This window comes from Brachyhypopomus gauderio, chromosome 17 (assembly GCF_052324685.1).
Source record: "Brachyhypopomus gauderio isolate BG-103 chromosome 17, BGAUD_0.2, whole genome shotgun sequence".
Taxonomy (NCBI): domain Eukaryota; kingdom Metazoa; phylum Chordata; class Actinopteri; order Gymnotiformes; family Hypopomidae; genus Brachyhypopomus; species Brachyhypopomus gauderio.
Genome location: NC_135227.1, coordinates 17,651,710 through 17,674,985, shown reverse-complemented (window position 1 = coordinate 17,674,985; position 23,276 = coordinate 17,651,710). Strand labels below are relative to the sequence as shown.

At 45.0% G+C, this 23,276-nt stretch overlaps 2 protein-coding genes and 1 long non-coding RNA gene across 7 annotated transcripts in view; 2 read left to right on the top strand and 1 right to left on the bottom strand.

The window, feature by feature from the left end:
• Positions 1-3,006, top strand: part of itpk1b (inositol-tetrakisphosphate 1-kinase b) — a 28,651-nt gene extending 25,645 nt beyond the window's left edge. The window contains exon 10 of the mRNA XM_076977966.1: positions 85-3,006. Within this exon, the coding sequence (XP_076834081.1) occupies positions 85-419 (335 nt within the window). The 3' untranslated portion in view covers positions 420-3,006. The remainder of the gene's footprint in view (positions 1-84) is intronic.
• Positions 3,007-4,781: 1,775 nt separating this feature from the next.
• The window catches only part of eml5 (EMAP like 5), a 60,723-nt gene continuing 42,228 nt past the window's right edge, over positions 4,782-23,276 (top strand). For all 5 annotated transcript variants that reach the window (XR_013121817.1, XR_013121816.1, XM_076977907.1 and 2 more), the window contains exon 1: positions 4,782-5,269. Coding sequence is in view for 3 of the 5 variants with exons in the window: in XM_076977907.1 (XP_076834022.1) it covers positions 5,073-5,269 (197 nt within the window). In the remaining 2 variants the exon portion in view is untranslated. The remainder of the gene's footprint in view (positions 5,270-23,276) is intronic.
• LOC143480247 (uncharacterized) lies at positions 17,419-19,260 on the bottom strand. The gene is made up of 5 exons (XR_013121812.1): positions 19,179-19,260; positions 18,270-18,544; positions 17,862-18,128; positions 17,660-17,720; positions 17,419-17,548 (listed from the first exon to the last, which is right to left on the bottom strand). It is a non-coding gene; the product is annotated as an uncharacterized LOC143480247 (long non-coding RNA).

The following is a 23,276-nucleotide window of genomic DNA, read 5'->3' as shown; positions in this document are numbered from 1 at the left end:
TCCTTGAAAGCTTTGCATCTGTGTGTTATCCCGTCTTCCGTTGAGTCTCCCTCTCCTGATTTCTGCTCTCCGTTTGTCCCCCAGGGTATGAGGGGGTCCCCGAGTTCTTCAGCGACCTCCTCAACCACATCACCAGTGTCCTCCAAGGCCAGTCGTCAAACGATTGCCCCGCCCTGCCATTGGCTCCACCCACCTCAGGACAGCTGCCGGCCCTGGCCTGCGGGGAGAGGAGCTGCGGCCCTCCCCAGGAGTGCTGTGGCCTGCGGGGGAAGGAGGCGGAGGGCAGCAGCCCCTGGATCGTGGAGGGCGAGGGAGGCCGGAAGGGCTCGTGCCAGAGACTGGGCTGCAACCCAGCCATGTCCCCCAACTTCCAGCAGCACTGCGTGGCCACCATAGCAACCAAGGCCTCCTCCCAGTGACAGGCCCCTCCCCTACACCTCAGCCACACCTCTTCCCAACCCCCTAACCCCGCCCCCTCCCAAACAAATTGTGAGGAAAAATAATAATAATAATAATAATAATAATAATAATAACTGATATTCATAATATATCTAATCAGAAATCAAACTTTTACTATATTAGTTAAGACGGTATAGATAATGAGGTGATGGATATTCCTTATGCCTTTCCATATTTTTTTCTGTTTGTCTAATAACTCCCAGTACTGTAATGTGGACTTTGCAGAACTCTGCATTGATCAGCTGATTTGTGGTAACGTTCATGCTTTTCTTTAATTTGTGTTTTATTTGGAATCACTGTGGAGAACGTGTGGCGATGAGTTAACACACTAGACGCCGTTTGAGTGAGAACACACACACACACACACCCATGTCATCCCTATAACTTTACTGAAATAGTTACGGGCTATTGCTCTAAGGTAAGTGTCAGTTCTGCATATGTGATGTTCTAAGATGTCACTGTGCAAGTCTCCCAGCTTCAAACTATGAGAATTGTTGACTCAGTTATTGTTGATAGTGTAATGTTTGTAGGATCATTACTTAAGTAAAACATGATGACACTTGACCTTCTCTGCATGCATTTCCTTATTTTGTGATGTGGTTGGTGAGGATGCAAAAGTCAACTCCAGGTAAATCGCCATGTCAGGTGTCATTAATGTTTTGGGTACTATTACGAAAGGAGACTGCTTTACTGTGTGTGTGTGTTTGTTCAGCAGAAATTGTTGCATTCCTCAAATTACAGTGTATTGGGTGTGATTTGGTGCAATTGGATTGGATCATTTTGAATTCTACATTTCTATGAAACAGCATATTAATCGCACTTGATTAATAAGAAAATTGTTATATTATGACTGTATATATGGAGTCATTTTACTATTTTTAAATTGCACAGTGTGATATGTTTTTGAGAAGTCTCACTTGAAGACAGGAGTGAAAATGCCTGTAACTTAACCATTCCTGTTTTGGTTACTGAGAATTAATTTTAGTTTTATTCACATTTCTTACAGCTCTAAAAAAGTAGGAAGTATCTCGGTATAATTAAGAAATACAAATAGTTTGATGTCGTCGTTAAAGAGGCTAAAGGGTAAAGAGGCTAGTTTCTTGCTTGCAAACAGTCTTAAGTTTGCATTCCAAAGAGCAACTCATTTATCTCCATCTCAAACTGTGTGTGATGAGCGGACACTATGTTGAACTATGTCTCAGCAGTGTGGGAGTACATTTTTGAACAAATTCCTCATGTCTGTTTGAAATATGTCTTTTCCTGGTTTACCTGAATCAAGGGCATTTCTCATGTGCTCATTGCGGTTTGAGAAATGGCATGGTTGTGCTAGAATCTGCCATCTTTGGCTGATATCTTTGTTAACATTTACACATTCACTTGATAATGTACTAATTCTGACTTATTTGGTTGATTCTTTAGCTGCTGTCCTAGTACATATTGCAATATTGGTGTTGTTTAGCCAAGATGAAATGTCAGTAAAACCAGTTTTTTTTTTGTTTTTGAATTCTGAAATAACAAAATATAGTGAAATTAAATTGATTTAATTATATAATGTTCAGTTTTTTTTTTAAGGTGAGATTATCAGTATGTAAATTCAGTGTGGACATTAAGATATGTAACTATTGTTATTCATGTCATTTTTTATTTGATGCCCAGTTGTGTGGAAGATCATGCAAAGCTAATTTTGTTAAATTAGACATATTGGACCGTATCAGGATTTTATTGTCTGCAGATGCAGATGAAAATAATGACTAGCTGGTGTAATGTCAGAACTGCACTGTTTCCACCGACGACCCGTTCTCACTCGCGGACCTGGTCCGGCTCACCGACGAGCAGAAATAGCGCTATGACTTCTGAGCTTGGATTAGTTGCAAAGTGGCACGTCCGCTGAGAGCAGTTTGTAAGGAACTTGTGATTCCCCGTGTAATGCGTTTCCTCACCTGCAGGGGGTCCACTTTTAAAAAGTAAAACATTTTTTCAATGCAGCAAGTGTGTTTGCACAGACAAGTGTTAGAAATCAGCGATGATGGTAATGGAAGACTCCTTCCTTTTGCTCGAGTGGAGTGCTACACTTCAGAGAGTCTGCAAATCTAAAGAACATATTGAACTTATCTGATAATGCATAGGCATGTAATAAGTGCAGCTTCCCCTAATGAAATAAAAACCCGTTTAAAACAATTAGAACAGGACTTGCGTCACCAGTAGGAAGTAAAATGAAGGGCATCTTGAGTCACATGACCTACAAAGGGCCTGTTTGTAAGCCTTGGGAGGTCGGGAGAGGATGGCTGCCTTGTACACTACTCTGCTTTGTGTCTTGTGCTCTTGCATATATTGTGCATTGAAATGGAAGCAAAACGAATCCAGCTCATCATTGTTGTCTGGACATCCACTTGAATGTTTACTTAGAAATGTCAGATGTAAAGTAGTGTGTGCACAGCCGTTGTGCACACCTGCGTACATTCATACCAAACAACATGTTTTGTAAGTCACAAATCGGTCAAATTTACATTTTGTGATTTTCTTTTAGATAAAATGTTTGAAAAATGACGAACATTTTTCTTTAACTTTTTTATATTGTAGCGTTTTGATCTGTGTGTGGTGTTGGGGGGGGGGTTATCATCTACACTTAAAACTAATTGGGGTTTTAATGTGAACTGTTTAAAAGTTCATGATATGTTCTCAATCTCATTAATTACTAGCAGATTGCACATTTAAATGACTAATTTCTCAAATATGCAAACACACTCTAAGGTAAAACAGATTATGAGCCACTTGTTAACGATATCAAACAGGCACCCTTGGTTCTAACATTCAAAACCTGTTTGTCTAGCAGGGCAACAGGCATACATCATTCGATTTCAGAATAGAAAAAAATATATTAAAGCCTCCATGTCTTACATATTTGTTATATTACGTTATATTCACTTACAATGTTTGTGGATTTATATTTAAAAAACAGCCATAATTCATTCAACCTTCATTCAACTATCAGTTATAATTTAACGGGCTCTTTCTGGTACTGTACCTTTAAGAGAGATGTAAATTCGCTCTATTCTGATTGGCTGTCTTGTATTGTGCCTCGTTCAAAAAGCATTTGGAGCTGAAATACCTGAGAATTGCGAAGTAAGTGGGCGGGGCTAAACGTGTGGGAAGACTAGGCAGACGTATGTAAATGAATTTGCTGTCGTGACATCACAGTTTTCAAGACTTCTGCATTCATGACTGAGTGGGAAACGGGGAAGTTTAGCGGACATTTGAACGACCAGCCAGGTCATAATTCCGAGTTTTTCGAGAACTCCGACTTCTCCAATTTTATTTCAGCACTGCAGCGATCATAGTGAAAATGCAACAAATCACAGATTGCTTCTTTTAAGCACTAAAGTTTTAGATTATATATAAAATTGCAAAATATTTGGATAACTAAAAGTTTAATTGAATAGTTTCCGAAGTCTATTTGGAGCTGTTAACAGGTTATCGCATGCTCGTAAAAACAATAAAGCACGAACCTAACTTCAGTTTTGTAGACAACATTGTGAAATGTTTTCTATATAGATGAATATGGTTTTCTGATCTACAGATAAATAAACTAATGTGGAGCACAATAAAACAATTAACACTGACCTCCAGCACTGCTGCATGTCAGAACGTGTAGCAGGTAAAAATTTTATACATGTTCGCTAGTAGAAAAACAAGCGCCATTATCCTATAGGCCTCCATATTGACGCCTGAAGTCTCGCGGATGTTTTAATGTGGGAAGGAGATTCCAGTGTGCCAAATGTCTTCAGTTGTGTCCATGCGTTAGATTCCATACACAGACTGTATGCACTGGGTAAGTGAACTGTGTATTTTGAAAATTTAGCATTATTTCCATATTACTTCAAAATTCTTTATTTCCATCAATTCCACGATAGAGAAGCATTAAAGATGTATGGGTCTATCTTCTAATGTATAAACTACCCTGATGTGATTAATATTGGTTGTGACACATGGTTGGTAGTGTTTTCTTACAATTTAAAGAAGAAAATTAATAAATCAATATTGATTACCACCAAAGTAAAGGACGCCTCCAGGACAATTAAACGATATAAAAGTGCAGGTTATATGGGCCTGTGAACAAACTCACGTTCGCCCTATGATGCAACATCTCTCTGACTAACACCATTGGTGTATAACGTTTCAATCAAGAAAACGTGTAAATTTCTCAGGACCTGGTTGGTCAGATCAAACGTCCATCATTATTGAAGCTTGTGATTGGGCGGTCCTAGTTCGATACCGAAAAAAAAGGATCTCTTCAGGATCTGACAAGACAGAAGAGCCAAAGTCCCCGTCCGGTTCAGGAGCGTAACGGAGATACTTTGTTTCTGGGAAGGCGGCACAAGGAAGGTTTCTAAGACATTAACGGCACTTCAAGAATACAAACGTGGACGCAAACAGAATGCAAAGAAGACAAAGTTGAAGGCAGGACTAAATGTGAAAATGTCGTCCGAGCGCTTCTCTTTAGCCGGACAAGCCGTTCTGACAGCCGGACCGAGCCGCTAAAAGGGTGAATGAGGGCTTGTCGTCGTGAATGAAAAAATACCAGCTATTCGCTTCGGAGAGAAATAAACACTAACATGGCTGACAGAACAGCACCGAACTGTCAACTGCGGCTTGAATGGGTTTACGGGTACCGGGGACACCAATGCCGCAACAACCTGTACTACACAGCGGCGGGTGAAATTGTGTACTTTGTTGCTGGTGTAGGAGTTGTGTACAATACACGCGAACACAAGCAAAAATTCTACCTGGGTCATACCGACGACATTATAAGGTAGGTAAATCCAGTCTGGCAAGGTACAGTTGGGCATTGCTGGTTCGGTCACCTTCAGGAGGTTCCAGTGCTGGACAGCGACAGCGGCGGAGTTGCAGCGAGCGCGGTGGGACGCGGCGGGTCGGTTTCGTCACGCAGCACCGTATCGCGGCGGGTTCTGCTTGCGTTTTTGGACGTGATGAAACGGTGCAAACATTTGGACTTTCAGGTCCGGGGTTCCATGTACATGGATGCTCAAGGACACAGATATAACAGGTTTCTTCTTATGCCTATGAAACAATGATCTCTTATCGTGCATTTGTAAGTGAAGCGCGCTCCTGCCTTGAGTTATTAAATTGCACCGTATTTTCGTATTTCGTAAGTTTTAGAAGATCTCCGTAGTCGCTCCCCGACCCTCCTAGGTCTCTCCACCCGTCACTCAGTGACTTACTCCGATGGCCACTGCACAAATTAATACTTTATATACTTTTTTATTTTATGGCACCACACGACAGAACATCTTGTAGGATATTAATTAGTAGACCTTTTTTTTAATAGCCTGCTGCCCTGTAATATAAAACAGATACTTTTTACACCTTTGCTGTTATCTTTTGCGGTAGATTAGTCTATCACTAATTATTCTACTAACACACACACACACACACACACACACACACACAAAACATACAAGCTAAATGTTCGGTTAGTAGCCTGGGTCATACGTCCTGGTGTGTGATATTCATCTTTCTGGGTGGCGTGCTCCAGCACACTGATATTTAACTGCATACGTCCTGATGGCTGTAGGGGCAGTTCTATAGCTTGACGCCAGTCAGCTGGTTCTTCTCCTCTATTATTCATTAGGTCAGGAAATAAAGACCTTGCATTATCTTGTCTGTGCACACACCTATGCATTCACCTCTGTAGACAGTTGTGTGTAAACACCTCTATCTGCGTGTGCTTCTTTCTTATATCAGTTAACGCGGCGCTGTGGAATCAGTTGATTGAATATTGGTTCATTTAATTGGCTCCTGTTATGGTTGTTCCATACAGCACTACACTGTAGTACAGCTGATAGCCAGAGACCGGATAAGACAGCATAACTGGGCTCAGACCAGGAGCTGGTTTAGGAAGACGAGGTGACATTTGAGTCACATGGCACTGGGATGTCTGAATGCCTGACATCTAGCCCTGAATGGAACAGGTAAAGAAAATCCCCAGACTAGGGCTAGACTGCACAGCCGAGAGCACAGAGACCTGCTCGGATGGTGCACGAGGTAGCGGTCGTGTGCTGAACGAGTGCAGAACAAGCAGTGTCTGGGGGGGGGCAGACGTGCCTGATGATTCTAACGTGTGTTTTCACGTGTGGCGGTTCGGATGTCCCGTAAGTGTCCGTCTCTGGTGACGTCTACAGCAGGAGCACGTGTGGCACGAGCATACGTGCTGACACCTGCTGTTCCTGCATATCAGACGGCTCCATATGCTGCCAGCTAATGGCATTTTGTCTTCAATTTATTTTACCATATGCAGAGTTCTCATATAATTTGACTGATGCAGTATCATACTGTCTCATCTTAGGCCTGTTAAGTGAGCTTAATTGATGAGCTTTGGATGCATTTCAGTCATTTCCCACATCAGTTCTTGGCGATATCGTTGATGTCTCAGGGACAAACAGACCTGCAGGCCTGTATGTACAAACATGATTTAATCACATTCACGAACTGCATCAACCATTTAGTGCAGGCCTGTTTGTTTCTGTCCAGGGGTGTGGCCAGCGTTTCATTTTTGGATGGCCTGGTTACGTCGGGGATGGAGGGGCAGTAAGTGTGATGAAAACAGAAACAAGACTCTACTGACAATAGGCACTTACCCCCATTACCACAATCACACTTAAAAATAACTTGTCCTTGCCTTTACCTGTCTGCTGTACAGCCTGGCTATAATTAACTGGAGACTTACCATGTTAGGGATAGACTGACTAACCACAGATTGTCAGTTGTCTTCATTACTTTACTTGCGTGCCATGAACATGTTTTAGCTAATACTGTCCACTAGCTCATACAGTAATGCAAGAGCTAACGCAGCAGGTAAGTTAGCACAGTCATTTGTGACTTAGGTGGTAGGAAGGGAAACAACTCTTTTCCAAAGTCTTCACTTAGATGGTAGAGTTTTCATGGAATGACAGGTAACAAAAAGTTTTGTTGTGTGTGTGCCATCGAACATTGAGGCTTGTGTGTGTGTGTGTGTGTGTGCACCAGAAGCTGGTTGTGTTCTCATGTCCGTGTTTATTTATAGAGCAGAATGTTCTGCGGAAGGCAGACCCACCGCTCAGCGGCAGATGTTCAACACGTCTCGTTTTGCAGCGACTCACACGGATCCGAGAGAGAAAAATAAATGTGTCCTTTCTCAGACAACTGAGGAGCTACTGAGCTTCTCGTGCCGATTAGCCCTAGCGAAGGCACATTGTGTGGAATGGCTGAAAACACTCTTTTTGTCCACGACCACATTACATATTTAACTTTTCTGGCCTCAGGCGAAGAGACACAAATCATAGTAATGGACACAATGATCATGTACACTGATGTCTGATGACCAATTCAGAGTTTGAAGCTTAAGACAGTTTGCTCTTGGTAGAAAGCAGAGTTACTATGAATGTGTCCCATATCTTCCCTTTTAAAGCCTCTCCATGGAGAATATTTACCATCCAGGGCTTAAGTTATTAGGAAGTGTAAGCTAAGAACAGACAAATTAAAACTAAAACATCCGTTTCTGGTCCACGTTGTAAGTCTGTGTTAGATGACAGAGCCCTAGATAAAGACACTTGGAGATGTGAACTACATGTCAGCATGAGACGAAAGCCCAGAGTGAACTTGAGTCTGCAGGTATGATTTGTGTGTCTGAGAGATTAATGCTGGATAATTGGGCCCTGCTGCAGGCTCTCCTGACGATCAGGTGTCCGTCAGCTTAAAACACTCTGCATAAAGAAAGGAGGGAATGAAAGGAGCTGTGGGAGCAGGGGAAAGGGCCACAGGGCGGGGCCGGGTTCAACCCGACCTATGGGAGCAGAGGAAAGGACCGCAGGGCGGGGCCGGGTTCAACCAACCTGTGGATTCCCTCATGGGTGCAGACTGCACCTCGTAATGTCGTGACATGATTCACTAGTGGTGCAGAGATAAGGCCGATCTAGAAGTGTATTTCCACAGTGCCGAGGTGACTTGAAAATGCATCATAAGTGCTCCACTCATAATGCTTATCGTTCTTGAGTAATAATGGCCGAGCTGCGGACACTGTGGAGACGACATCCCGTCACGACTGCGTGGAGCGTCCTGCTCACTGTGGAGACGACATCCCGTCACGACTGCGTGGAGCGTCCTGCTCACTGCTGGAGATCACATGATTTATTGATAATGGGACCAAAAGGGCCTTTCAGCACAAAGGCTGCAGCAAGCCACAGCTCACAGGGCGTTGTTCATTTATGTGATGTGGCTCTACGTCCTGGTGTGTGTGTGCGTGTGTGTGTGTGTGTGTGTGTGTGTGTGTGTGTGTGCGTGTGTGTGTGTGTGTGTGTGTGTGTGTGCGTGTGTGTGCGTGTGTGTGCGTGTGTGTGTGTGTGTGTGTGTGTGCACAATGGGGCAGGGGGATGGGTGAGTGTGTGCCACCACGTGATCATAGGCTCAAGCTCTCTCTCTTACTCACTCTCACTCTCTCTCACTCTCACCCTCTCTCTCTCTCACTCTCTCTCTCTCTGCCTCTGTTTCCCTCTTTCTCTGACCCTCCCTCACTGTATCTCTCTCTGCCTGTTATCTGTCTGACTCTCCGTGTGTCTCCTACTCGTCCACCCACCTCTCCTCGTGTCTCATCACGCGGTGGTCGTGTCCTCGTGTGAGACCTTCATTTTCAGCTGCCGCCTGTTGCTCGAGCCCCAGTGGCACGTTGAACGTGGGGATGTGCTGCTCAAATGTGTGTGTGGGGACGTCGAATCAGCAAAGAAAGCATTTCGCTTTTAGCACCGGCGTGATGGAGTACTATCCGAGTGTGTGGCTGCGTGGGTGGGGGTGTTGGATATGCTGAATGTTTGTTCATGCATGTGTGTGTGTGTGTGTGAGAGAGAGAGAGAGAGAGAACGAGCTTGCACATTAGACAGAGATGACAGAGAGACAGAGGTTTGCTGTCCTGGCCGCAGCATACACACCTCCACCGAGTGTCCATCTGCTGTTCACCATCATCTTCATACTCGGTCCGCCCTTGAGTGCATGTGCAGAGATGGTGGGCTGTAGCAGCTAATCTGGTACACTGTTACATCATACGTACTGGAGAACTTCTGAACATCGTTATGAGAAGCTGCCATACAGTGATGGTGGCTTCACCACGGTGACTCTGTGGGTGTACAGAAGGCTGCAAATTTGCATGCGCATGCATGAATGTATGTAGGTGTATTTGTATATACTGTATGTATGTATATGTATTTGCATGCATGTATGAGTATTTACCCAGACTATGAGTGTGTGCATTTGCACAGAATATGAGTTAGTTATACAGTTATACATGTATGAGCCCATTACTGTGATATTAATACATGGAGACAGCTCACTGGTGCCTCCTGGTCCTACAGTGATTAGTCAGGCTTCCCCCATTTCTGCCCTAGTCTGTCCCTGCAAAAAGGGAATCCTCTCTCTCTCTCTCTCTCTCTCTCTCTCTCTCTCTCTCTGACCTGTTACACTGCCGTAGCCACTGCACCTCCCAATCATTCATTCATTCATCTCAAAGCCGCTTATCTGATCTCCTCCCCATCTCCCCTTTTCCGCACTACACACACACACACACACACCCACACACACACACACACACACACACACACACACACACACACACACACATTGTGACGGCAGCTCCGGGTAATGCACCCTTTAAGTGTGTAAGCGTACTCCCTGGCAGAGTGTGTGTGAGAGTGGGCACGACAATGGAGCGTGTCGGTGCCAGGCCGGGAGTGGCAGTCTTTGTCCAGGAAGAGGAGGACGTCTGCCAGCAGGAGAACTCGATTATCTCTGTCACCCAACACAAGCGCCGGAGATCTGCACGACCCACCGGCTCCTTCCTGTTACACCTCTCACTTTCACAGCTGATCCTCCCACACTCACTGCAGTTTAGCTCAGACGGGCCTGTTCACGTTATAGTGCAGTCAGGGGCCAGGGGCCCAGGGGGCCAGGCCTCGCTGATCGTACAGGCGACACACACATCAGTCGCCTTGCCTTGAGCAGAAAGCACTCTCGCGGCCCTGGAGTCTGCAGACAGGTGCAGAACACGGCGTGTTATTGGTTGCTGGGATTAAGCGCGCTCTACAGGAGCCAAGGCCCCCACTACTGACTTTTAGAAATGTGCTAATCCTCTCTTTCATCGTAATCTTCAGCGAGCGTTAGCAAGGTGACTGCTGCTTTAGAATGTCTCTGACCTATGTCAGCATGTTTGTGTGTGGCCGAAAATAAACCATTCAAATATTCTCAAACACTATTCAAATAGCTGTAATATTTTGAGCACTGAGCTCAAAAATATCTACGTGCATATTTTATTTGGTTTACTTTATCATCTAGTGATCTCTAATCTCAGTGAACCCTTTTCAGGTCCACGGGAACTTCAGTCTGACTGGTGGCGTGCACCACACATGACAGATAGGGTCAATTCCACCTCGTCCATCGCTGGTCATTTGATTAACAGGACATAACGGACCGACTTGTATTTAAGACACACTCTTTTTTCATGTACAAATCCAACTGCAGATTTGCAGTGTATTCAGGTGAATGAAACTGAAGCTTTGCGACTATTGAACTTCACTCCTCTATAATTGTGTAGTTACTATTATTCATGTTCAGTGCTGAGTTCAGAAAATTCAGTAAATCACATGTTCCTCATCTAAACCAGTTATCTGCCTCATCTATTATAGATTCTCTTCAGACTGCCTCATTTTTCCTCCTGTCTGTCTCTTAGTACTCTGGTGATGTCCGGATACAAACCCTGGGAGGTGAAACCAGTCTAATCTACCTTCTGAGCTACTGGGAGGGATACATCCATTTGAATGTTCAAATGTGTAATTTGAATGTGTGTGTGTACCTGCGTTTCTAAAGACCTGCTCGGTCTCCTAACAGCGCGTCTTGCTCACGCTGCATCCTTTGGTCCCAGCTCCGCTTTTAGTTTTCTCCCACCCTCCATAACCAAACACTTCCACACCACCTTCATGTCCAAGACTCCCTCTGTCCCGTCAGCGGGACTCACCAGCCCTCAGATGGAGAGAGAGAAGCTACAGCAGCTCTTCCTGCCTGCTGTGTTTATTCTCTTCGGTTTGGTAGCTTCTCCACCGCAGACGCCCTCGTTTTGTTGACGCTGTTAGTTAATAGAGCAGCAGTGGCGCAGCAGGTGGTGCATCACGCAGGCTGTGGTGCTGGGACACCGCCCACCGCTACGCCCACCGCTACGCCCACCGCTACGTCCACCGCTACACGCCACGATGCTACGCCCCACAACGTTATGCCCCACGACGCTACGCCCACCGCTACGTCCACCGCTACGCCCCACGACGCTACGCCCACCGCTACGCCCACCGCTACAACCACCGCCAGGCCCCACGATGCTACGCCCCACAACGCTATGCCCCACGACGCTACGCCCACCGCTACGTCCACCGCTACGCCCCACGATGCTACGCCCACCACTACGCCCAACGCTACAACCACCGCTACGCCCACCGCTATGCCCACCACTACACCCACTGCTACAACCACCGCTACGCCCACCGCTGCACCCGCTACGCCCACCGCTGCACCCGCTACACTCGCCACTACATCCACCACTACGCCCGCCACTACACCCGCCACTACAACCACCGCTACGCCCGCCGCTGCACCCGCTACGTCCACCGCTACACCCGCCGATACGCCCCACGACGCTACGCCCACCGCTATGCCGCTACTGCTACGGCACTTCCCCAGCCTCGTTAGTGATTTCAGTTGTGACACTATAAACAGACGTGTAAACAGGATGGAGGGGCGTGGCCCATGAGAATAGAGCTGAATCACACGTGGTTTACTGTTTTACAGAGATCCTTTTCAGAGTTAGTACGTGATCTTCACAGAGGTCACATGAATTGCGGAGGCCAGTTTGAGTGTTGGCTAGCAGGGTTGCCAACTTTTGACGTCCGCTTGGAGTGAGATTTTAACCTGGAGCTGGTGGGGGGGGGGGGGGGGGGGGGGGTGGCGAACGAAAGTTGTTGAGCGGGGGGGGGGTGGCGAACGTAAAATGGACACAGATTCAGTGTTATATCGCCGGTGGATGGCGCCAGAGCTAGCGAACTAGTAACGTATTGAATCATATATGTGGATCTGAGGTAAATAAACTGGATATTTTTTTTCAGCGTGAGATATCGGAAGTGTGGCGTGAGAGCGTGTGAAAACGGTCAAATGCGTGTGTCTCACGCTCAATGCGTGAGAGTTGGCAACCCTGATGATGAGTTAGACCCTCAGCAGTGTCAGTGTGCAACTGGCATCTCTCTCTTGTCACTCATGGGATACAAACAGGGCTTCTTTCGGCTATTCCCGTTTAGGGGTCGACACAGCAGATCAAACTCCTCCATCTGGCCCTGTCCTGAGTGTCCTCCACTGACACACCAGCCACTCTCATATCCTCTACCACTGCATCCATAAACCTCCTCATAGGTCTAACTCTCCTCCTCTTGCATGGAAGTTCCATCCTCCAGACCCTCCTACCAATATACCTCTCCTCCCTCCTCTGTACATGTCCAAACCATCTCAATCTCGCCTCTCTAACTTTATCTCCAAAACATGCTTCATGTACTGATCCTCTAATAAACTCATTTCTGATCCTATCCTTCCTCGTCACTCCAAATGAGAATCTCAACATCTTCATCTCAGACACCTCCATCTCCCTCACCTGTCTCTTTGTCAGTGCCACTGTCTCCAGTCCATACAACATAGCAGGCCTCACTACTGTCCTATAGATCTTTCCTTTCATTCTAGCCGACACCCTTCTATCACAGATCACCCCAGACACTTTATGCCATCCACACCACCCTGCCTGCACTCTCTTCTTTACCTCTCTTTCACTTCCTCCATTACTCTGTACCTTCGACCTAAGTAGGTAAACTCATCAACGTTCACCAAATCAACTCTTTGTAACTGGACCTGTCCTCTGTCTCCCCTCTCATTCACACACATGTACTCTGTTTTACTCCTGCTCACTTTCATTCCCCTGCTCTCCAAAGCATATCTCCATCTTTCCAAGCTCACCTCCACCTGCTCCCTACTCTCACTACAGATCACAATGTCCTCAGCAAATATCATAGTCCAAGGGGACTCCTGCCTAACCTCGTCCGTCAGTCTGTCCATGACAATTGCGAACAGGAAGGGACTCAGGGCTGATCCCTGATGTAGTTATACCCCCACTTTAAACCCATCTGTCATTCCTACCGCACATCTCACTGCTGTCACACTGCTCATACATATCTTACACTACCCTCACATACATTTCTGCTACTCCTGACTTCCTCATACAATACCACAGCTCCTGTCTCGGTACTCTATCATAAGCTTTCTCTAAGTCAACAAACACACAATGTAACTCCTTCTGTCCTTCCCTATACTTCTCCATTAACACTCTCAAAGCAAACATAGCATCTGTGGTGCACTTAGCTGGCATGAAACCATAATGCTGGTCACAGATCTCTACCTCTCCTCTAAGCCTAGCTTCCACTACTCTTTCCCAGATCTTCAGGCACAGATCAACTTTATTCCCCTGTAATTACTACAGCTCTGAATGTCGCCCTTATTCTTGAAAATCGGCACCATTATGCTTTGTCTCCACTCCTCAGGCATCTTCTGACCTTCCAAGATTCTGTTAAATAACCCAGTCAAAAACTCCACTGCTGTCTCTCCCAAACATTTCCATGCCTCCACTGGAATATCATCCGGTCCAACTGCCTTACCACACTTCATTCTCTGAATTGTAGCCCTTACTTCCTCCTTGCTCACCTGGGGCACTTCCTGATTCACAACCCCTGTCCAACTTCTCATACAGCTTGCTATATGCCTTCTCTTTAGCTTCTACCAGAGCTCTCTTTGCCTTACAACACATCTCCTTTTACCTCTGTCTACTTTCTTCATCTCGCTGAAAATCCCAATTCTTTTTAGCCAACCGCTTTCTTCTCAAACTTTCCTGAACTTCCTCATTCCACCACCATGACTCCTTGTCTATCTTCCTCTGTCCTGAGGTCACACCAAGTACCTTCCTAGCCACATCCCTCACTGCATTTGAAGTCTCAAATAAAAGAATAATTCATGCTTAATAAAAAAGTGCAAAAAGGAATTTGCACTCCTTCATATCAAAGAACTGTAACACAGCACGCGCTGCGGAGCGATGAGGTGGACACAAACTCTGAGAAGAGCGAGATTTAATAAGGGGAATTACATAATCGTGGTCAACAGGACAGGCAGGAGTCGTAACAGGAGAGCCATACAGTTATTATTATATATATAGGAGAGGGGGACATAGCCCTACGTGACAAGAACAAAAAAGTCCTGCTCTTTCGTTTTTTTTCTTTTAATTATTATATTATTATTGATCTATTTGCGGCCTGCACTGAGTGAGGACGAGGGCCGTGTGCGGCCCCTGGGCCACAAGTTGCCCATCCCTGATTTAGACACTGACTTATTTTTTCACGTTTCAGTAGTGTCAACCGTGTGGCGGAGGGATCACATGATGAGTTAGACCCTCAGCAGTGTCAGTGTGCAACTAGCATCTCTCTCTTGACTTGTCACTCGTGGGATACAAACAGGGAGATGTAATTAATGTGGCATTAGTATGGACAAGGCTTTTCCAGTTTGTGACTACTTGTATTAATAAGTGACACAGCTGCTGTATGTTTTCGTAGTTCGGCCCGGATTTTCTGGGACAAGTTTTTTTTTTTCTTCCTGATCTCTGCTGCACACCATCAGTCCACATCAGCTGGCCCAGTCCGCGGCCGCGGTCCAACTTGTTTATGTGTTTACAGGCTCAGTCGCTGAGCAGGTTTGCCTGACTGGAGGGGGACTACGGGCCTGGGCCGCAGTGCGCGATAATGGCTCCTCCACGGACTGAGTTAAACCACCGGTGGCCCACTAACAGTGATGGCTAAGTTACCTTGAGAAAGTAGTCCGATTACTGATTACTGATTACTCCTTTTAAAAGTAACTTAGTTACGTTACATATTACTTTATTTTAAAAGTAACTACGTTAGATTACAAGTTACTTTAGTAGTTACATTCAGCAGCAAAATAAATGTTTCCAATACTCACTTTATTGGAAGTGCATTTTTAACAGTAACAATGTATTGAAGCAGGTTCGGTAACCGAACCGAATCCAAAAATCCCGAGGAGGGAAACTTTATTGATAACGCAACCCTGGCGCGCGCAGGCTCCGCCCCCCCAGTGTCACTTAAAGGGCAAGACTCACCGTGAGGAGTAGTAATCGCTACAGTATCTCCTGACATTACGTTTGTGTAGCTGCGCGGTATTATTTGTAAAGTTATTTGTAAACGTAATACAAGCGAACTGGGTTGGGTTTCCCGAAACGTTCGTAGCGCCAAGTACTTCGTAACCTCGTATGAAACGTACGAGGTTAAGAAGTACTTAGCGCTACGAACGTTTCGGGAAACCCACCCCAGTTCAGTCAGACAGCTTGTGAAACGAAATACCATTACAATTTCAAGCATTTTAAAGTAGGCGACGTTAGTCAAAATTCCAGCACTTTTCAAACGTGGAACACAAAGCAACATTAAAATTGGTCAAGTAAATGTCCCTTCCCCTGTTTTGAGGGGTGTTTCTTTACATTACCACATATCGTTACGGGAGGACACTGCACAGAATGACTTGTAAAACGTGCTCGCGCTCTCACAGCGTCGCGCGCAGCGTGCGGAGTCGAGCGCTACGGTCAGACGCAAAAGTAGAACTGAGCCAAGAAGAAAGCAAAAATATATATTTTACTAGGGAAATATAAATAGTAACGCACAGTTATTTGGATAAGTAACTTTAATCTGATTACTGGACTGGAAATAGTAGCGCGTTATATTACTTGTTACTGAAAAAAGTGGTAAGATTAGAGTGACATCACTGCCCACTAACCCATCGGCCCACCGGGGAAATCCCCGATAGTAATGTATGCCAGTCCGCCCATTTCCAACCTAACGTGCAGTGTTCATGCATGACAAAGGTGCTACTTTCTGCTGATTATTCCAGATGAGTCTTGTTTATGATGGGTCTGGGAATGACAGCAGTCATTCTGTCTCTTCCAAAATGTGCCATCTGGCCAACCGCTCTAGTGGATGAGGAAAGCAATATCTGAATGCATCTAGGATCTAACTGACCATGTGGAGTTTGCAGAATGAGAAAATGACATATTTCCTCTACACTTTTCAGAACTATTCCACATTTGTTCTTTCTTGACAATTTTTCCCCCCCAACATTCCATATATACAAGCGTTTTGTTTCACAGACTCTCTTTACGTCATTCTCTCTGTCAGCTCAGCACCGTCAAAGACTATAAACTATAACGTCTGGTTAAGCATTCAACAGGTGACTCAGGTGACCTTTACCAAGGGGTGTGCCACACAGAAGACAGCCATACCCCCACTTGCTGTAGCTTATCATGCCCATAAAAGAGTTTTCCAACGGTCTTTTGCTCAGCAACCTGAGTGAGTCACCATGGTATGTTCCACAAACATGTGTGTGCTGGCATCCAGTGGCGGAGCCAAAGGGGGGCTGGGGGGGCAATTGCCACCCCCAACAGAGCCCTTGCCACCCCTACTGCCACCCCACTGGAAATGGTAATTTTAAGAGAAAATATGCGTTTCGTTTTGTTCATGTATATATGGACCCCTCTGATAAAGCCTTGGTCACCCTTTGGCCACCCCTTGAAAACAAGTCTAGCTCCGCCACTGCTGGCATCATAATGTGGTTTAGTGACTTTTTTTAAGGTCTGCATCAGATACTGAGAGACCAGGGGAAGCAGATGAACAGTGGGCATATGGGCACATCCACATGCTTCAAAGTGCTTAGCTCCCAAACCAAGACCTGTAAAAAAACCTCTTAGGTTTAAATAAATCAATAAACACAAAGGACTGGGCTGCAGAAAGACTTTATTGGTCAGTATTGATGACTCAGGATGCTCTAACAAAGCATTTGAAAGGATTGGACAGGGCTTTGGAAATTGTTGAGCACATTCTGGACAAACGTTTGCAGAAAGTGTTGGTTTCAATGTGGGAAGCTGTAAAAGACAAGATTCATTAGAACTACAGAAAACCTCATGTTAATTAAATGCTTTTAGAATACTGATATAACAGTGTTCTCCTCTCAGAATTCTGAATCATGGACTTACATTCCTGAAGATGATCAGAAGCCTTGCTTCTCTTCTGGACACCAACATTTTTTTTTGACTTCTTGAAGAACAAACATGAAACAAAGCAAACTGACAAATGAGGATTCACAAAAGTGACAAGACAAACTATTAAATATTCAACTGTTTCACTAATTTATGGAACAGGGCACATAAAATGATTATTGTAAAACACGATTCCTACCTTCCAGTTAACGTAGAATTTCGGAGCGTTCATCCGAGCTGTAAAAGGGACAACGTGCCTTTTCACCACTACAGGCTTCAGACCATAAGTTCTCATTAATGTCTGGATTTCTGCTGAAGTGGGGAACGTGGCTAATGAAGAGTCCAAAAAGGAACCAAAACTGCTTTCTGCGTTAACAGAAACATTCTGAGTGCTGCTGATCTCAGAAGCCTTGCTCCTCTTCTGGACATCAAATACCAGACCAGCACGTTGGCTTTTTTTTGACTTCTTGAAGAACAAACATTAAACGAAGCAAAATGACAAATGAGGATTCACAAAAGTGACAAGACAAACTATTAAACATTCAACTGTTTCACTGATTTATGGAACAGGGCACATAAAATTATTATTGTAAAACACGATTCCTACCTTCCAGTTAACATAGAATTTCGGAGCGTTCATCCGAGCTGTAAAAGGGACAACATGCCTTTTCACCACCACAGGCTTCAGACCAGTTATAAATGTCTGGATTTCTGCTAAAGTGGCTTCTGGGGCGTCCAAAAAGGAATCAATATTGGAACTGTCGATGTTGCTGAAACGCTCAACCTGTTTGGGAGCCGACTCCTGTAGAGTCTTCTGAGGAATGGGTGCCCCAGTGGCACATGACGTGATCACTAGGTGACACCTCATTTTCTATTGTATGTCTATGACACAAATTCACATTTACATTTATCAGACACATTCTGTCAAAGCTTATATATGGGGTAATAAAAATGACCCCATCAGGTGCGGTTAGTGCTCAAAGCACCTGCCCATTGATGATAACCGCAATGCCCTTTTAAAGTTAAAGCCTGGTTTATGAGGGTCTTAGTAGCAAGCTTTTAAAAAGGACTGGGTTAGCTAATTTTATGTAATGTTCAATTATACTTTTCAAATGCAGAGAAATCTAGATTATTTAGACATAAGAACAAAGTACAACATTTATCATACATGACATATGTCTTTATTTAGCTCTGTGCATTGTGAAAATGCAGGTTTCCACAATCACCAGTACTGTTCATCAAGATCGCCAAGTTAGCTAGCTATTAAGGTGTATGTCAACCGAAAGTAAAGTAGTCTCTTTAACTGGGAAGAAAAGTTTTCGAAGCCCTCATGAATTAATGTTATTAATGTATTCATTAACTTAAATAAGCTAGCTAATTTAGAAGAACTATGGTTAATAAATAAAACTGCCTATGGTAAACCGCTTCGCTGAGCTATTCATGGAACTCTGAATCCGATTTCTGCCTCTATAATTAAGGTTTAGAAAATTTAGGAAATTCTTTAAAAAGATCATACCTCTATTGTAGGAGATAGTGTCCTCTGGAGATTTCGGGTCTCTTTGTGAGTAAAGTACCGTAAGAGATGCTGTCGTCTCGCGATTTCAGGTCTCTGTGAGTAAAGTTCCGAAAGCCACGAACCTTTATATAGGTTACCTGTCGGCTACCTCCTTTGTGACGTCATCATATAAATACGGCCCGCGCGCAGACTGTCCGCATTTGAGTAACATCACGTCAAGCGGATAGTTGGGGACCCGAGCGATATATTTCCATAAGGGCACAATCACAAGCAGAGAAGCTCATTAAGGCTCTAAGGGTTGACACTGGTTTGCTGTATCTCGTCTATCTCAGCCTTTATGATTTTCTCTTCAGCTCTTGAGGATCACTACGGTGTTCCCGCACTTTTTATGTACGCAAACTTGAGAGCTATTTAAGCAATAGAACACGAGAGGGAGTGTGTTAGCGCGAATAACATCACGGCTGTGATTTGGTCGTAGGCACGAGGCGAAGGCGAGTGCCGTAGATCAACTCACTTATACAACAGTTTTTTTTTACAAAATAAATGAAGAAAACACATCCAAGAACCTCAAGACATTCATAATGCAGGGTTGCCAAGTTTTCAAGATCGCTTGGAGTGAGATTTGAACCTGGAGGGGGTGGCGAGTGTAAATTGTTGAGGGGGGGGTGTTTGTAGCGAACGTAAATTGATACCGGGCGGGGTGTAAAATGGACACAAATTCAGTATTATATCGCGATGGATCGATCGCCGGTGGTTGGCGCCAGAGCGAACTAGTAACTCGTTGAATCATAGATGTGGATCAGAGGTAAATAAACTAGATTTTTTTTTCGGCGTGAGAAATCGGAAGTGTGGCGTGAGAGCGTGTGAAGACGGTCAAATGCGTGTGTCTCACGCTCAATGCGTGAGAGTTGGCAACCCTGGGCTAGGGTTTGTCAGGGAGGTCCGTTGAGGTAGAAGTTCTGAGTGTGCTTGCTGATCAAAAGCAGCGTAGAATGAGGCTTCTTCTGTGGGGTCACATATGGCGTGGGCTTGATCTGTTCATCCAGAGAGAATAAACTGTAAACCAGAAGTACTAAAGCTCAGATAACACTAGAGCACCAGCACACACGCACACACACACACACACACACACACACACACACACACACACAGTGCTGATAATTGTGTATTGCTATAGCTAATTTTGTGCCTATATCTAATCCAAGCCTCAGTATCTTGGCTCCCTTAATTTCTTTTTTTTTTATGTGAAATGGCTTTTTTACAACATGAACTAGACAAGTCTCACATTTTGCTGTCATGGGTACATTGGCACTGCACAAAGCCTTAAATACAGGCCCACGCTCACACAGACACATGACACACAGGCACTTTCGTTTCAGAACTCGAGGGCTGTACAGCGTTTCAGAGTGCCACAAGAGCATTAACTATCCTCTGTTGTTGAGAAGCCTGCATTTCTCATCACTCTTACTTGTGCGAGGTGCTGTCAACCGTCTATATTTAATGTAAAGATTTTTTAACGTTTGCGCTTGGCTTAGTGTAACTGTAAGTCATGGCAGTTGAACCATGTCATATTCCTTCATGGTTGGTGTGTTTTAGTGTTACGAATTGGGTCGGTGAATAGGAGTATGTAAGGGAGCGTGTGCAAATGGGGATGGCCACTCTGATTGGCTCCCTATGTCCCTCTGATTGGGTGAGGGGCTTGGAGTTAATCCTCTTTGCGCTCTTTCCCACCGAGAACTCAGAGCGGCAGAGTCTGCAGAGAACGTCCTGATTGCTGGAATCTCCATGAGCAGGTGGATGGTGAAGGTGAACCTAGTTTAGGCCGTGAGCGCTCATCAGAACTGCCTCAGGAACTAAACTGCAGCGTGCACGTGGGGCTCAGAGCAGGACTCGCGCTTCCTGTTTCACATGCTGCTGGTCCAAACCCAACTTCAGAACCTTCCCCTCTCACCTCCACTTCCTCTTCTCATCCTGGACTAGGCTCAAATTCTAGTGCCTTTGTTCCCACGAGCAGTACATCTGACCTACTCTAAAGGTAAATTCTCACTTTGTTGACACGAGGATGTAACTAAATTTAAAATTATACCGCACTGCATATTTGCAAGATCTGTCTCACCACAGCAATATTTTATTATACATTAGACACGTAAAGGAGGGTGGAAAGCAGACAATGAAGAGGGACACAGATGGAACCAGACGGCTGGAATTTGTGCCAGTGGCCCAGAAAGCGTAGTGCCTTTGTTCTATTTTTAGATTGAGATGTTTGAATTCTTTGAGGATTGAGACTGGTGATAGCCTTCAAGGTGTTTTCTGCATAATGACATGCAGAAAAGGTTGGTACACACGACCCCCTTTGGCTTTAGCTTCTGTTTCCCCCGCTCACTCAAAATATTGTAAAATTCAATAAAAAAAACAGGATCAGCCAAAAAAATAAAAAATACAGTGAAAAAGTTTCTCCAGGCGAGGGCTGTGTGAAAGCCACAGCAGAGATTTAGAAATAATGAGGGTGCAGCTCAAGTAGTCATTAAAAAATGGAAATAAGAATGTGTATTGTCATTATGCATAAAGAATAATATCAAAACAAGCAGGTAATGGTATAAAAGAACACATTTCAACATGTTCCAGAATAGAAATCCCTTGTTGTTTTTATTTTTAGCTGGTTAGGACAGTCACATTTGGGAAACAAGCCATCTAAAAAACATAAGCAATGGGAATATCAATGCTGTCATTTGATCTACTGTGGCTTCTCAAAGCACCGTACTATGGCTTTAAACCTCGGAGAGATCAGACAGCAGCACGACAGAGCTCTGCAACTTTCTGTCTCTCTGCATCCGTCTGTCTCTCCTCTCCCTCCTCCTCGCTGAGAGTCTAATCCAGCAGGCTGCAGGGTCAGGGGGCTTCGTCCTCACGTCCTCACGCCGCACGGACATGGAAACAGAGACGTGCACACATGCCGCCCCGGCGTTTGTCTTTGGTCTTTAGACTGTGGACGAGTCACCCAGAGGGACTGGCTCTGGCTCCAGACACTTGAAAACTTTTTCTCTCTGTGTTGTATATTTCAGTTTGTTTACAATGTTTTATACTTTCATGTTTAGTTGGAATATATTTGATATGTGGGCCAAGCTCTGTCCATTCACTTTCTACCAGTTTCTACTCATTAGTCGTATTGAGAAGTGGCACATGCTCCTCCCCCTCTCATGAATACTCATATACCGTCTCAGAAAAAAACAATTCTGTTCTTTGCATGATATTTGTTTGCACTCTATGCTTAAGGTCCACAGATGGTGAATAGTCTCTGCACTGTCTATGGTAACACCCTGTGAAGAGTCCATAAATCGTCCATAGTAATGATTTGAAGAAACAGTCCATTAGCTGGCTATGCAAATGGCCTACATAACCAGCCCATAGATGTCCATGGCAGTGGTTTATGTTTACACTGGCTGGGGTCCATGTGTGTGTGTAAACCAGTAACAAAGGCAGCCAGTGCAGGAGGTGTGTGCAGGGATGCTGGGTGTTCAGGTGGCGGACCAGTGCAGGCTTGTTCATCATTGCAGCGTGACTAGAATTATTAACTGATCTCAAGCTGGGTCGATTGGGTCCACAGGTTCTGCATCTGGACTGGTTAAAGGCCAATTTCACTCCACTCATCAAATGTGTTGTGAGACACTGAGATGGTCCTGAAGAACTGTTCTGTGAACACACCCATCAGATGCCACCATCTGGTTTGATTGCCTCGTTCCTCCTATAGGTGGGAATCTAATAGTCCATTGGGATCTCAGGAGACAGCTGATCACATGGCGTGAGCAGATTCTTAGGAGGACTCTGGAGTGTCCTTTCCCTTTGTCAGGCCTCACTTCGGACATGGGGAGACATGTCCCCGTGACACTGTCAAGGACGCCAGGTCCCCTGTTCACCAGCACATGTCCTCTAGGCTGCAGGACTCCAAACTTTTTTTCCAATGCCTTTTGTGCATTCGTGCTTGCAATGGCATAAGGTTTGTTCATGCCTTGTTCCCAGATCCATACATAATCTCATGGCTCTCTGGAGTCTGGCTGTGTGTGGGGCGGTGGGGGGGGGGGGGGGGGTTGCATCGTGACC